We start from the raw sequence: 15,864 nt of genomic DNA, 5'->3' as shown, positions 1-15,864 counted from the left end.
CCTCTTCGACCGCCCGCGCCGCCACTTCCGCTACGTAGTTGTGTCACGGTGACGTGGAGCCGCCTAATATCTCATCTCCCCTTTAAAAAACGAGGGGCAATCTCAGTTAATTTTTTTCTTACCACCATTGCATGCATGCTGACATCAGCAAGCCGCTATCTGTGTATCATCTCTCATGACAACAACCTTTAATTATGCCCACTAACATTGCCGTGTCACATGCTCGTTGGTCGACGGCAAAAGTCAGCCTCGGAGAGAGAGAGAGAAAGGGAGGGCGAGGGGAGAGAGAGAGATCAGCAGGAAGTAGACAAGTATTAGTACTACGGCCTTCTTCTCCGGTGCTTCCCTGCAAATAGCTGATCTACTGGTATATAAAAATACACTTGCTATAGTAGACACACACCTTCTCGTTCTCAAGCGGCAGCTACTTCACTCCTTCCTTCCTTGCAACCTCTCTCTCTCTCTCTCTCTCTCTCTCTCTCTCTCTCTCTCTCTCTCTCTCTCTCTGAGAGCAGAGTGTGAGTCAGTGTACAGAGTGCATGTTCACCATGGCAAGTGCCGGCTGCAAGGAGGAGCGGGAGCCTGGCCTCTTCGTGAAGCAGGGGAGCAAGATCCACTCCAAGATGCTCTCCAAGGAGGCGGCCGCCCAGCTCTCCGTGCCGTCGTTCCGGGTCTACTACAGCGTGGCTTCGGCCGGCGCCGTGCCCTTCCTGTGGGAGTCGCAGCCGGGCACGCCCAAGAACGACTCGACCTCCGCGGCCGCGCTCCGGCCGCTCACACCACCGCCGTCCTACTACACCGCCGGCAGAGGCGGCGCCGGCCGGTCCAAGAAGCGCCGGCGGCCCGGCCTCATCGGCGCCATACTCAGGATCACCCTCCTCCGGAGACCGGGACGGACGACGCCGTGCTCTTCCTCCTGGTCGTCGTCGTCGTCGTCCACCATGTCGTCGGTGTTCACCGTGCAGTCGTCGCCCGCCGCTGGGGGTTCCCACGGCCACAGGCGCACGCTCTCGGCCGGCGCTGACGAGGACGCGGAAGCCGCAGCGCGGTGCTTCGGGATGGAGCGCGACTGCTGCGAGAGGGGGATGGTGAAGGGGTGCGGCGTCGCGGTGGCCGTCAGGAACGCGCTTGCCACGGTCGTCGGCGGCAAGCCCGGCCGGCGAGCCACCACCAGCTCATCAGCATAGAGATGAGTAATATGCCTAAAGCTCAGGGCGTGCTTTGCATTTTGCCGTATATGTAATCAACGTGCTTAGCCAGTATATATGTACGTCACGAACGCGTATGGTAATCGTATATACGTATATTTACGCTCCTGTGTAGTTTGAAATTTCCTGGGAGGTAGAGGTAAAAGATGGCACTCGGTACTCCTTTCGAAATCTCCTTCTCATCACGAAATTTATATGTTTTCAGTACTTTCCTCCGGTTTCTCGTCAAAAAGTAGTTTGTGAAGTTGCTATTGGCTAAGGAAGGAAATTATATGAGACCCTCTGCAGAAAGGTCTCCGTGAGATCCTGATTCACACCGTTCATTCTGAATTCAATGGTCTGATTGAACACATGTGAGAGAAATAGAGGACACGTGTCACACGAAAATGTAGGTCTTTCTGTGAGACCCGGTCTTGTATAATTTCTTTCCATTGGCTAAGGCACTCTTTGGGATTGTGGCGGTTTTCGCAGACACTTGTTTATTTCTATTTTGGAATTTTGGATATGTAAGTGATATATAGTATCTTCTTCGGACCTGTAAAAGCAAACATTTACTAGAATCATAAAAGATTTCACTAAATAAATAAATTCCACTGAGCAACAACGCACACTGGCCCTAGCACTCACTGCCAAATGACCTCCCTGAACTTCATCCAATATGTCTTTTGGATTATCTAGCCAGCTTGTCTTAAGTAGTAATTTTTTATTAGCTACTAGTACTAGATAGTTTATGGGACCCAATGCAGTCATTGATGAACCTTAAGAGATAATTAAGCACAAATCTAGGGTTGATCCCCTGTATTGCTCCCCTCATGATTCATGAGTCATACATATCTCTATCATAAACCTGCACCTCAATTGTTTTCTCCAACTTACAAAATTCAGAATGCAATATACTAGTAGTAGTACACATGGAGTTCTGAACTTCGAGGAAATATTTTTAGGGTTAATTGGATTTATACCACTGTAATTTGGCCAATTTAGAAAAATGTCACTCGAATTTTGGAACTTCAAAAAACACCATCACAACTTTGTTGTACATTAAAAAATACCATTCAGGACGATATTGCCCTCACTATGCACTGTGGGCCCACTTGTCATTGGCTGTCTTCCTCTTCCTCTCGCCCGTCACCTGTGCTTCGCCTGCGCTGCCCGATCTCTGCCGCATGAGCTCCACCACCGGCCAACAACCTCCGCCCACGTCGCCTGACCCAAGGTGCCCGTCGCTTGACCTTCGCCCGCGCCGCCCGAGCTCTGTTGCCAGCCGCTTGACCTTCGCCTATGCAGTGAGGAATGACAGCGATGATGCTAGGTCATTCGAGAGCATCGCGCTAGTGATGAACGATGGTGCGGTTAGGCTCGGGGAGGGTACCAGTATGTCCAGAGTGTGAAGGGGAATCCAACCGATGGGTCCTCAGCCGACAGGCCCGACCGGAGCCCGGACAACGGTGAGGAAGGCGGCACGACAGCACATCGCTCCCGTGGAGGTCCAGGTCGGCGACAGGCCAGAGCCAAGGGGACCCTTGCTCTAGCTTTCTAGGGTTGCGACGGGGCTCTTCATGGTCTCCGCTCAAGCTGAGGCGGTCTAGGGCGGCCGATCGACGACGAGCATCTCCATGGCGGTCGGCAGGGAGTGGCGGCGAGGAAAACATTGAGTGAGGCTTGTCTTGTTGCGGATCCAGGTGAAGGAACGGCGCAAAAAGGAGATGGAGCTAAGGGTGAAAGGAATTGACTGGCATCTAACCATGTTGGAAGGATTTGGCGGTGGGTCCGAGCTCGTTCGATGACCGGACTCAAGGAAGATGACCCTACAAGGTCGGGCAATCAGCGGTGGAGCTCGGGCGGAGGTCGGGCGACGGGCGCCTTGGGTTAAGTGGCCGACGGTGGAGGTCGGGTGGCACAGGTGAAGCGCAGGCGGCAGGCGAGAGGAGGAGGAAGACAACCGATGACAAGTGGACCCACAGTGCATAATGAGGGCAATATCGTTATGGTGACATTTTTTAATGTACAAAAAAGTTATGGTGACGTTTTTCGAAGTTTCAAAATTCAAGTGGCATGCTTGTGAATCGGCCAAGTTAAGGTGGCATAAATCTAATTAACCCAATATTTTAAGAGCGGCACACTGCTAGTTTAAGATTCTTGAGAGGCCATGGATTTGCACCCTTGGACATTGTCCTTGACTCTCTTGTTAATTTGATCATTAGTTGTTGGATCAAAGTTTGTTTATTCCTTTCTGATGGTCATGGGAAATTAAAGAAAGCTTGTTTACCAGGTCCAAGGTTCCTGGATGGTGCTACCAAGAATAAGACAGTAGTGGTTAAGTTGTGATGTGCTTTTGAAATTTTCAAGTCTGCAGAAGAGAAGAACCATCATGTATTCATGCCTTTGCGTGATGTGGACTGTAGATTTTAGCACAAGTTTTTATACATTTATATCATGCATGATAGACGCTGCATCAAGTGTCTATCTGGACAGTTATGGTTTATGTGATCTCACTTCAGCTATTTGACCTCCATCAGGTCTGAGCTTATCCATGCAGCCACTTTCTGATGACACATTCCAGAATATTTATGACTATTTTTTTATGAACAAGGCTGATTAAATGACTCACCTGCTCTTATCTTATCATCATGCATGGCATTTAAATTGTAAATCACAGGACATGACTTCAGTTACAACATTTAGTACTATTGTGTACTACCAATTCAATCATCTTCCAGACTTGCATTCATCCATTGCTCTGTTCCTCTCATCAGAAGAACTGAGCAGGTCTCTGTGTGCCAAACTTCCTGCCCTGAATGAGGTGCTCAGTAAAGCGGAGGCATAAAGGCCACTGTCTCTCACTAGCTACCTATTACCAACCCTGGCTGAGGGCTCCATTGCCATGCAGTGCCCATTGGCCATTGATGCTTGCAGGCTGCCTTGCATTGCTCCATATGAGGGGCACAGCATCAGGTAGTTGAGGGAACAACAGGGAAGACACTGAAGTTAATGCGATCGAATCCTCTTGCAGCCGCAGAGGAGCTACAGTAAAATGCATCAGGATCCCTCTGTCAGATTAAAAACAAACAAATCAGATCAGATGCTACAGTACAGATAAACAGTAGGAAGCGACACTGCAGCATAACGAAATACCGTTGCTACAGTGATTTGACTACACCACTGCAAACAGCTGTTCACCTACTCACATTTTACTGTTTCGGTTACTACAGTGAAATGCATTGCCTTTCCCACTGCAGAAGATCCGGGTCCAAATTAATGCACTTGGGAGGACCATCGTCACCTCAGCTCTTAGCCTCTTAGTATGTGATGAAGAAGAACCAGCATACAGATGGAGTGATGGACCCATGTTTCACTCCATGTGGTGATAAGTTAGCTAGAAGCTTCAGCTGGTTGCCAAGGCTATTTTAGCTAAAAAAATACTAAGTTCAGTTAATTATAAGCTAGAATCATCGATCTTGATTTGTCACCAACACTGGTGTAATCATTTTAATTCAGTGCAGCATAACTTGAGCTCTGGCTGCATTAATTGTTAGTGGAGACCGATGTTCGAGGGCAGAAAAATTAGGTGGGAATATATAGAACCGATTGATGTGCAAAGTATTCATTTAGATCTTAAGACAGTGTTCAATGCTGCCCTAAGTGCCAGGAAAAGTTGTTCTTTGTAGGTACCTTTCAAATCATAAATCTATTAGGTATATGTAGGATCGAGATTGATGGCTAGTGGGTGAATAGACGTTTTAACAAAAAAAAATCGAAACTCTCCTATTTGATCATTTAACGCACCTCAAACCCTTAGCGGAAACAAAAATACTAGAGTGACTATTTAAGAAAGTAAGTTTTGAGGGAACATGATTCTTCGGATGATATATGACTCATGTTTCATTCAAAACTATTCAATGTGTTTTTTACATAAAAGTTTGCAACTTTGAATCAACACGAGCTACTTAGAGAAACCCCAAGTTGATGAAATAGAGGCAAGATAATTCAATACCCACTTATATACATATATGTGGGATTTTATGTCTGTAACAATAAGGAGAATATTCTCAATAAGGTGAAAATATTCAGCTCAAACAGAAAAACGAAAATCAACTCGAAAGCCGGAAAAACTTGCACCCGAGGCAAGAGAACCAAAAGAAGGGGACTAGAAGAAGACGAACATGAGCAAATGGGGAAATTAAATTTCATTAAGAACATAGATCAACCCTATTTTAGACAGATTATAGAATATTTTTCTCTCACAAAAGATCTAACCTATTACAAAGGCTAAACTTATCTTCTCCTCTCCTCCAAACCTATCACAAGGCTCTTAAATGGTTGACTCAACCCTTCACTACAGCCATACCTCTTTATTTATAGAGCTAGGGAGGTAGCTTAGCCCTTAAACTTTCTTGTTCCCAAAATACCCCTTACTTACAATAGCCCCATATCTACCATCGAGGCATTTTAGTCCATATGACACCTTCACGACTTAGCTTCGTCTCGACGCTGGCTCCGCGATGATACCACATGCACTTCACCCCTCCATGATTTTGAGGCAAAACAGTAAAACTGTATCACATGCTTCTCAAAGCGTGACTCACAGCTGCTTGCTTTGACATCAAGAAAGCATCCCGATGTCGACGCGTGTACTCCGTTTTACGTTCTTAGCCGTCGACAAGTCTCTCCTGCTCGCGATCCCTCAGACCGCCTTGTCACTTGCACTGGTATCCCCTTCGCTTGACTTTGTCAACACTCTATCTTCATCATTCCTTTAAAGCTTTGTTTGACCTCCATATGCACAGCTAGGATCACCCTCAACTCCACCTAGCCTCCTCGATCGTCTGGCACCAAGCACCCTGTTTGGCCTCGATCATCCCGCGTCGGTCACCAAGTTGTATCAATCAACTACACATCATGAGACAAGCAGACATGTATCTCTAAAGCACCATGTAACTTATCACAAGTTAGTTCAAATCAAGTCGCTATTCAAAAAGACAGTCCAAAGAAAAATATGAACACCGGATGTTCCGATGTGTACAGTCTCTGAACACCAGACCATCTGATGAGTACAATGATTCCTTCTCTGGAAACCTCTTAGAAAACCCTATGGTGAGTACAAGGTCCATCACCGGATCATTCTCTGGAAAACTATCTGGTGTACATCTCCTGAATACCGGACCATCCGGTGCAGCTTTCAATTTTTGCCACCAAAAAAAGAATACTCTAGCATGCATCGCCTCTGATCACTGGACTATCCAGTGCAACATTCAAATTTTGCCACTAAAAAAAGAGTACCCCGGCGTGCACTGCCTCTGATCACCGACTATACAGTGTATACAATTTTCTACACACCAGACCATCCGGTGAGTACAATTTCTCTGGACTCAGAGATAAAAACATAAACTCCATTTACTTTTCACACCAGACCCTATATACATCCTCAAGCAATTTTAAATCATCAAACCAAATCTACAAACTTATCAATCACTCATCACATATAAACCAATGCACATTTCAACTTGGTTTCTCGGCTTCTAATCCAATACAACCATGGAGATAGTTGGTAGTAGTTGAGGGTTACTGTAGAATTATTTGCAGCACTAAGCCAGCCATGGATATAAAGACTTGCTTGTGTCACATTGTTATAACTATATATAGTAACATGATCATGAGGCTCTTCTAAGATCCTGTCAAATGAATTAGGCATGGTGCATGAGTATGGCTCTTAAGCATAAATTATTCTGGTTCTGAACCTAATCCCTTGTCAGTTGAAGAGGTATTACAGATCATAACAAAAGAGACTTGTCCAGCAACTTGACAAGTCTGAATGAGAAAAAAATGATTGATGCAGCATACTAGTACAGATTACTTTGTACGGTGTGTACTCATAAATGTGCACAGGGCATACTCATAGGTGATATAAATCAAATCTGTAACAAACTCTTTGGTCTTTTTCTTTGTTACAGGATAATATTAGAAACTGATAATTCAGAAAAGGCACAAGTTTACAGCAGGAGAATCACATGAAGGGACATGAATCAGCAACTGATGTCTGTGTGGTAACTACAGTGTAATGCCGAATTGCCAACATTCACATCGACACCATTTAGGTGCAAAGGTTGTTTGTATGTGAATGCTTATGCAAATAAAAATGATAAAAGCTGATCTCCAGCTACTATCTGAAACTGATACAATCTTGGTACCATATTTTTTAGAGCCAATCAAACAATTCTTGCATCTTTTCTTGGGAATGAAAAAAAATCGTGCTAACTTTTAGTAGTATATATTGTGAACAGCACGAAGCTAGCAGACGAACCTGAATTCGATTATTGTAATTTATGCTAATTTCGTCTTACTGACATAACGGAATTTCCGAACAGACATCAAGGCATGCATGTGGAATATATTTGCTGAAATTAACCAGAAGGTTAAGTTACATCTCAAATTACTTGGATCCAAAGTCCAAGTGACAACAGAATCATGGAAGCTAACGTGGACCTACTACTATCATGGAGTTTCTGAAAATGAAAGGAGATAAATGTGGTTGCACTGTGCCCATTTTATCCTCGCCCTGATGTTACACTCGCAACGACAAATTCCTTTTGCAAAGGATTGAAAGGAAGGAGCCACTGCTCTTTTCTCCCAAGATCACGACAGGTATACGCGACACCTGAACTCAAGTCTGAAATGAAATCGTGAAGACTTCTAGAGAGGATGTAGCAGATTTCAGAATAGTTGAAATCAGACTTCTTTTTTAGCTGCCAATACCGAATGTCCATCTGATAAGAAGGATCTTTAAACTACAACCTTGAGGAAAAGTTGTCTCTGAAGGTCGACGTACATTCCAGTGTCAAATCAAGATAAACTAGCAAGAGAGGCGCCCTTCGCCGTGCCTGCTCTGGGTGTGCATTGACGGCGTCCTAGAAAGGGGATGCGGCGCCAAGCCGCTTGCTGCTGCTCTGCGACGCGGCTAGCGTGGATGCGACGGGCAATGATGGCAGTGGCACTGTGGAACACGGTGATGTGAACGTGTGGTCTTGAGGGGCATAGGGGTAGGAAGATTTAGGGGGTGCTTGTGGTGTTTATAGAGGGTTCGGTTAGGTCGGGGAAAGGTCTAGGGCATGCCGACTATGAGCAGTGGTTGTGACCATGGAGTCTCTTAGTGCTGGGTCGGCTCTAGCATGGAGAGGAGGAATTGAAGAGTGGAGGAGGTAGAGGGGAGGGAAGAGGTGCTCACCGAGGGCTCTTAAAGATCGAAGGTGGTCAGTGGTGTAGCGAAAATACCTTTAATAATAACATATTTGTTAAGAATATATATTAGTATGTCTTATAAATGTAATATATGAAGAAGCCACTGTAGTTGGAACAGAGTTTGATTGAATTAGAGAAGTCCTACGAAGGTTGGTCTCACCGGATAGTCCGGTGATGAAGTGATGTGCATCGGATGCTTACACCAGAGTAATTTACACAGAGAAGAAGTAAATACTCAGATGACTCAAGATAACTCACCGGATAGACCGGTGATGGAGATGAATTATACACCGGAGTGTTCGGTGTTCACGGAGGCTTGAGTGGGGGTTACAACGGCTAGTTTGTGAGAGTGTACTTACCGGATGATCCGGTGTTAGTATTATTGTTCTCACCAAATCATCCGTTGTTAACAACTTTTCTGAGCTATTGAGTTAACAGCTAGTGCGCGAGTTTAAGGCTATAAAAACCCCTTTACTTGGTCATTTGAGGTCGCTGGAGTCCTGAGAAGTTTATGTACATCTAAGAAGACATTCAAGCCACTAAAGTGCTTAAAGTGATCATTCAAGGTGATTAAGCACACCATTAGAGAGTGATTAGTGCTTATAAGTCTAGAGAGTTTGTTGCTATGTGATTGTTGCCTAGAGATTAGATCAAGGAATGATTCAAGCTTGTACCTTGTAGTACGCTGGCACCTTGGAGTCTTGGTGATTTGCCGGCAAGCTTGTTGACCCTCCGACTTGGTGTGGAGCGGCGGCAAGGCGATTATGGGGGGACACGAAGACCCTTACCTTTGTGGCTCAAGCTCTGAATTGGTCACAGTGGCAAGGGACCATAAGAGAGGCTTGTGGTGAGGTCTTGCCTTGGTGGCTTGATGGCTCATTCAAGTTGAGGCATAGTCTTTGTGACTTGGTGGCTCAAAAGCTGTGACTGGGTGCCGACCGGGAGCATATCCTTGGTGGAGCTCTAACATAGACTAGGGGTGACATTCATGACATCGATACCATAGGAAAAATCCTTGTGCAGAGTTTGCTCTCTCTACCTTATTTACGTTTCCGCATTTACTTACTTGCAATTGACCTTCTTAGATAGGCTACAAATGCTTTGATCGGTAGAGTAAACACACTAGATAAACCTAGAGCATATTTAGATAGAAATTGATATAGGTTTATCTTTGATAGTCTTTAGAGCCGAATAAATTCTAAGTGCCCTTATTCATCCCCTCTTAGGACGTCATCTATCTCTTCAGGCAGCGACATATTGGATGGTGGTCAGAGACCGGAAAGAAATGAGGAATGGCAAAATTTGCCTCGATTAGTGACGGGGGAGCTCAATTGGTGGTCTAGGAAGGAGGAAGGAAGGCACGGGGCTCTATTTTATAGGTGCCCAAAGGCAGGTGGGGATGGAGCTTGGTGACATGGCGACGGCAGTGGTGCAGCTTGCTGGTGCTCGGTTGTCGCTGGTGGGTCACGGAGCATGGAGCGATGTGACACATAGCACTTCTGCAACGACAGTGACAACAAAGGGGCTCGAGTGGCCTAAAGAGCCGGAGCGAGTCGAGAGAGAGAGAGTCCTCGATGTATAGGTGGGGAGAGGGGGAGGGGAAGCGGAGGAATACTAGTGGGGTTGAGGCAGATGGAGGCACGACCGAGCTCGGATCCTCAACGAAGGAAGTAGCGTGAATTTTTGGGCTGACAACTGGAGTTCGTAGAAGGAGGCGTTGGATGTCTCTGGGCTTAACGCAAGGTGGAGAGGTGTCACGCTACAGGAGCTACAGTGCTATGACTGAGAGATCGTTGAGTCCTGGAACTTTAGGATATAAGTTATAGTGTATGTCACTACTTGTTCACCCTTATTTTTTTTATGCGTTGCTGATTATTCAATGTTGGTATATGCCACTACTTGTTCACCCCTCTTTTTTTAATGCGCTTCTGATAATTCAATGTTGAACTGACATCTAAATTATTCTATGGATCTCTGACATTTAATATGTGTACATCGCAAAATTTAAATGCAGAAGTGTATTTTCTATTCCAAGACATTTAGGGATGATGTAGCAGGTACAGGTGCTGTGCATGGCACCTTTGGAAGCCTCTGGAGCCTGGACCGGAGTATGAGTATGTTCATATGTATGATTCCAAGAGAGCGCATATACATTTGCATTTCCCAACATCTTCCCGGCTAGATCTTCAGTCAGTTTTTGTGTATCAGCACAGTGTGCCAAGCCCAAATTTAACTGCGCCCAGGAATTTTGGTTCTCGTTTGGATCTACGCCAAACTTTTGCTACGTTCCGAAATTTGACAGACTAAAATTTTTCTATAACAAACCTAGGTAAGATTTGAACGTTTAAAATGACCATCTCGATTTTAGTTGGTCAAAATTTTTAGCTTGGCCTTCCAAATGCTATTTTTCCTTCAATTTAGACATGATCTTAATTTTAACATGGTAAAATTTTAACTTAGGTGTCACGAACCAAAACAGTCCGGAAAGGAGCACAAGGAAAACATAGAGCAGGAACCAAGAACCATGTGGCCGGCAAGAAGGTTACTGAACGCTGTGAAGCTAGCATGATCCTTAGGCCACATCTAAGGGTTTTTTTTCGCGGGCGAGATTCCTGTTACGAAGAGATTCTCGTTCCCTTCAGCGCTCTAACGGTTTTCCTTCACGACAGGATTCTCAGAATCATTCCTTTCAAAACGGGATTCTCTCTCTTTTCCCTTCGCGTTTCTCTTAAAAAAAAGTTATTAAAGATAAGAGGAAATAAAGAGAATAAAAACAGGAAAAAAAAACTTAAATAAAAAAATATGATTAAAAATGGTCTTACCAACCCATGATTCTTCACTAGGAGAGCAACACGAGAGACATGCTATCATGACGTTCCATTTTTCTCTGTGCGTACTGCCATGGACATGCTGCTATATTTCCGTGGAGCTAGCGGCCGGTCCCAATGAGAACAGTGGCCCGAAACCATGTGTCGGCCGGATTGCTGGTGTCGGTGCCCGATGCACATAGCATTTCTTATGTTTCTGGTTTATCCGGTTCAGAATCATGACGCTATTTTCTGAAAACGAGGATCTGCTCATGGAGTTCCCAGGGTATAATTAAACAAAGGAAGCTTTATTTTGAGATGGTATATTGTTTTGGCCTCTGCACCCCGCAAAAAAGCTGATACGCCAAAGCCACAAAAGGAAAAAAAAAAAAAGAGTGAAACTAAGTGTGCACAAAATAACACCGAGTCTTAAATCCAAACCTATTACTCAAAACCATCCTATAAAAATACTTGCTTGATGTACCGGTACTTATTATCTTATACTTCGGATTAAGAGATCTCTAAGAGTGTGTTTAGTTCGATAGATAAACCTATTCAGAGACGATCATCCAATTTTTTTAATGTTTGATTCATTAGATGGATTAGATGGGATGGGCAGGATGAGGCAATATTCCCTCAAATCCTGTATGAGCCGATCTAGTCGAAATCGATCAGACCGAGCCATGCAGTCCGTGCTTGTCCGTGCTCAATCAATCGTACATGTGTTGTGATTTTTCTTTTAACTCTTGATTTTATTTGAAAGAATGAAAGTGGTCTAAAATTCTAAATATTTTTATGAGTAAACTAGAGTTTACTAACAACCCGTTTAATTGATCTGATCCAAAAAGTATGTGCTAATATTTAATTAAAATTCTCAAAAAAAAATCTACTTTTGTAAATTCTAACAAATTTTAATACCTCAAATAAATTCTTAAAAATCTAGAAAAAATCACTAATATTGTTCTCATGTGATGTACTGATTTATAAAAATTTTTCTAACCCTAGTTTATTTGGTAAAAAAGTGAGTTTCTTTGTAATGCTTTATTCATATGCATTTTTATCGTTTCATATGATATTATCTTTTTAATTCAAATTGAATTTAAACAAATTTAAGCATGCACAAATTCATCCAAATGCTTATGGAATGCATATAAATATGAATAGATCATCTTATCCACTCTAATCTCACCAATCAAATAGAAAACTAGCTCATCAAATCCTCTCTAATCCCATCAACCGGACAGAAAACTGACTATCTCATCCATCTCAACCAAACAGAAAATTAGATCATCCCAACTAAAAAAACATGAATAATCCTATTCCATCCAACCTCGTCCTCAACCAAATGCACCCTAAGACTACCCAACAACCAAAGTCCTTCTACAAATAGGAGACAAACAACAAAGGCACCTAAAGCAGTTTGCAAGCATCCACAACCTAGCAAAGCCTCCGGCAACAAGTGAGACACTGGACCTGAAGCTTCACACAACCAACTGCCACCATCGAACAGTGACGAGCAACCACCCAACACGACCAATGACTCGACAGACGAATCCTTCAGGTTCAATTTTCTGTTGAGCATCTTATCTCCAAGCGAGCTACAACAGCACATGCAGGAACTCTATAGTGATGCCTCCAATGAGGACATGATGTCAAGACGTCGTCATCGCCCAATCCAACACGAGATCTAGGTTTTCACCCAGAGAACCGATGGGAAAGCAGGACACCAAAGTGATGCCACTAAGGAGTGGAACAACGCCCATGAGCGTTGCCATCACAAGGCTTTCACCCAGAACCCCTACTAGGCCATCGCACCTATCACCGCCATTGAACCCATGACATGGAGGCAGCTAGAGGCTATGGCATCTACCACCATGTAGATCCACTCATCACTGCGCCAACCTAGGCATCCTTGGCCACCACCATGTCGAGGGGAGAAGGGGTGTGCACAGATCCCACTGCGCCAACCCAGACGTCCTTGGCCACCACCATGTTGAGGGGAGAGGGGGCGTGCACAGATCCCACATCGGTTGACTCGGATCTCGATGGACTAGCATCTCGGTAGTGGGGCACCACGGAGAGGAGAATTGATTTCCTGGCAGTGAACACGACTGCATCACAAAGGACTGACTGCCCCGTGTCAATCTAGCCATCACCCCACCAATCCCCATGTAGTCGCTGCCAAGAGCTTCTCTGCCACCAGATCTAGAAGGGAGGGAGGGAGAGGAGAGGACGAGAGCCACGATGGACACACTTGGCGCCACCGCTGGCCGCCGCCACCACCCACTGGTTGGTGTGGCGGCCGTGCTGATCTAGTTTGGGCGGTGGGTCTTGGTTGCCCCCCAAGTCGCCCCTGAGGACGACCTTTAAGATGTTGTTACTACATCCCGGGGTATAGCTAGTAACTAGACTAAGAGCCTATTTGTTTTTTATTCGAATTGTGGATTACTAGCTTCTAAAGTCATAATCTAAAACAAACATGGTGATTCTACAATTCATAATTCACAATCTGGGACTAGATTATGCCACAATCCACAATCTAGAGAAATGCTGCTTCTAGCAAATTGTGATACATATTTACTTACCATGCCATTACAAAATAATGTTTTGCTTCTTTCTCCATCGAAAGGATGTTGCGGACCGTGATGGTGGTGCACAAGCTGAGCTCCAGTGGCAGTAGCATCCACCGCGGGCAACGACCCATCGTGAAAGCAGGTGACGATAACCCCACCTGTCGTATAAAGACGCACGCACATGGACCCACTGCCTTTCGGTTCTTGGACGCCTTGCTCCTTCCCCTCTCTGCCTTCTGCAACGCTGATCGCTCCTCACTCGATGCCACCGGCAACTGGGTAGGAGCGACAGCGGCAGCGGCTAGAGGTTCTTGCCTCCCCTTCATGGCCATGGTCACCTGTGCCATGGCCGCCACCTGCAACTTATCCGTACTGCTGGAGAACATGAGCTTGTGCGGTGGGAGGCTGTGAGGCGCTGTCGCGGGGACGCTCTTGCAGTGGGACATGAGAGGCTGCAGGACTGGGAATCAAAAGTGGATTTCGCCATGGGGAGAGGCAACACAACAGTAGGTGGTGAAGGGGAACAACGCAGTCAATGGCGAACTTTGGCCTCCAATGGCGGAAGCAGAGAGAGCGAGACTCTGGAAGGGAGAGAGCGAGCCTGTAGGTAAGGAGGGAGAGAGTGGAGAGATTATAATAATTTGGTGCTATTTGTTTTAGATTGTACAATTCAGATTGTAACAATCCAGATTCTAGATTGTGAGAATCAAAATTTGGATTGTTAGAATCACGATAAAAACAAACATATCCTAAATCAATATTCTCAAAAATGAAGAAAAAACTGAATCAATCATCGCATCGGCGAGAACGAACTAACACGAGGGATGCGTATGCGCGTCGTCGGTGCATGTGTACTAGTTGGCAGCTAGATGAGTAAGTGAGCCCTAGAGAGTAATAGATGGTGTCACTCACAGCTGCTGAGATGGATTGGAGCTCCACTCCCGCTCCTGCTCTGCAGATCCGCACCGCTACAGAGCAATCATCGCATCGGTGACTCGTTTCGCACGCGGAAGCGGATGCGCTCGGCTCACCGGTGGACTTGAAGGAGACTCATGCGCTTACCTACTCCTCGCTTCCGAATATATCAGAGGGTGAGCACTGAATACTGACTGGTCGTCGATCAGTGACAGCATGCATGTCTCCACTTTACCCTTGGTTTCTCGATGGCACAAACATGATGATTTTTTATTCCATTTTGCTGATCTTTTGTAAGATGGATCCTATAACATTCTGAGTTTTAGCATTTCAGAATATAGCAAAATTCACTTATGTTTTTAAAAATTTCTAATTATTAATCAAACATAAAATCAAGAAAATACATATTTAATGTATATATACTCGTATGTATATATTCAAATATATTATTTTGGCTAAGTATTCTAGAGAGCACCAAACTAATTTCTAAATTGACCCATGCATTAGTTGAATCATATCCATTTTGGTTTAATTATTTTCATGGTTCTTTGAGTGGAGATTTGAGTTTGAACCTCTCTCAAATTCAAATCTATTAAATTATTTTCATCTAAAATTCGATCGAGTTCAAATCTTTTGAATCCAACTCCTCTCTCGAAGTCATAGCTTCAAATCCAACTCACAATTCAAATACCCTATTTAAATTAATGCCAAACTCATTTTCAATTCCAACTTCAAATATTCTTTTGAATTAATCTCAAATCCAAATTCAAAATTTAAATACTTTTATTTGAATTGATGCTTGATGCCAAATTCAGATTCAGATCTAAATTCAAATACTCCTATTTGAATTTAATCCCAAATATCTCAAATCCAGATTCATTCAAATCACCGTTGATTTCGTATTCGAATGCAATCGAATCATTCGAGTTATATTCGTATACTTTCTAGTTTGATCTATACAATCCAATTCAAATTCAAATAATTTATTTGAATCATCATACATATCATTTCAATTCAAATACATTCAATTTCAAACTTAGATACATACATTGAAATTGCCATCCAATTTACTCTCTCTCTCTCCCCTAAAGATCTATCTCTGCTCTCTCAAGCTCTCTCTATCCC

At 44.3% G+C, this 15,864-nt stretch overlaps 1 protein-coding gene across 1 annotated transcript; it reads left to right on the top strand.

Moving 5' to 3' along the window:
- The first annotated feature begins 359 nt into the window (after nucleotides 1–359).
- On the top strand, nucleotides 360–1,419 carry LOC133885328 (uncharacterized). The gene has a single exon (XM_062325028.1). It carries the CDS (start codon nucleotides 540–542, stop codon nucleotides 1,185–1,187), a length of 648 nt encoding a protein of 215 aa, XP_062181012.1. The 5' UTR covers nucleotides 360–539; the 3' UTR covers nucleotides 1,188–1,419.
- Nucleotides 1,420–15,864: the final 14,445 nt, after the last annotated feature.

This window comes from Phragmites australis, chromosome 11 (assembly GCF_958298935.1).
Source record: "Phragmites australis chromosome 11, lpPhrAust1.1, whole genome shotgun sequence".
Lineage (NCBI taxonomy): Eukaryota > Viridiplantae > Streptophyta > Magnoliopsida > Poales > Poaceae > Phragmites > Phragmites australis.
This window is presented reverse-complemented; position numbering and strand designations above follow the sequence as displayed.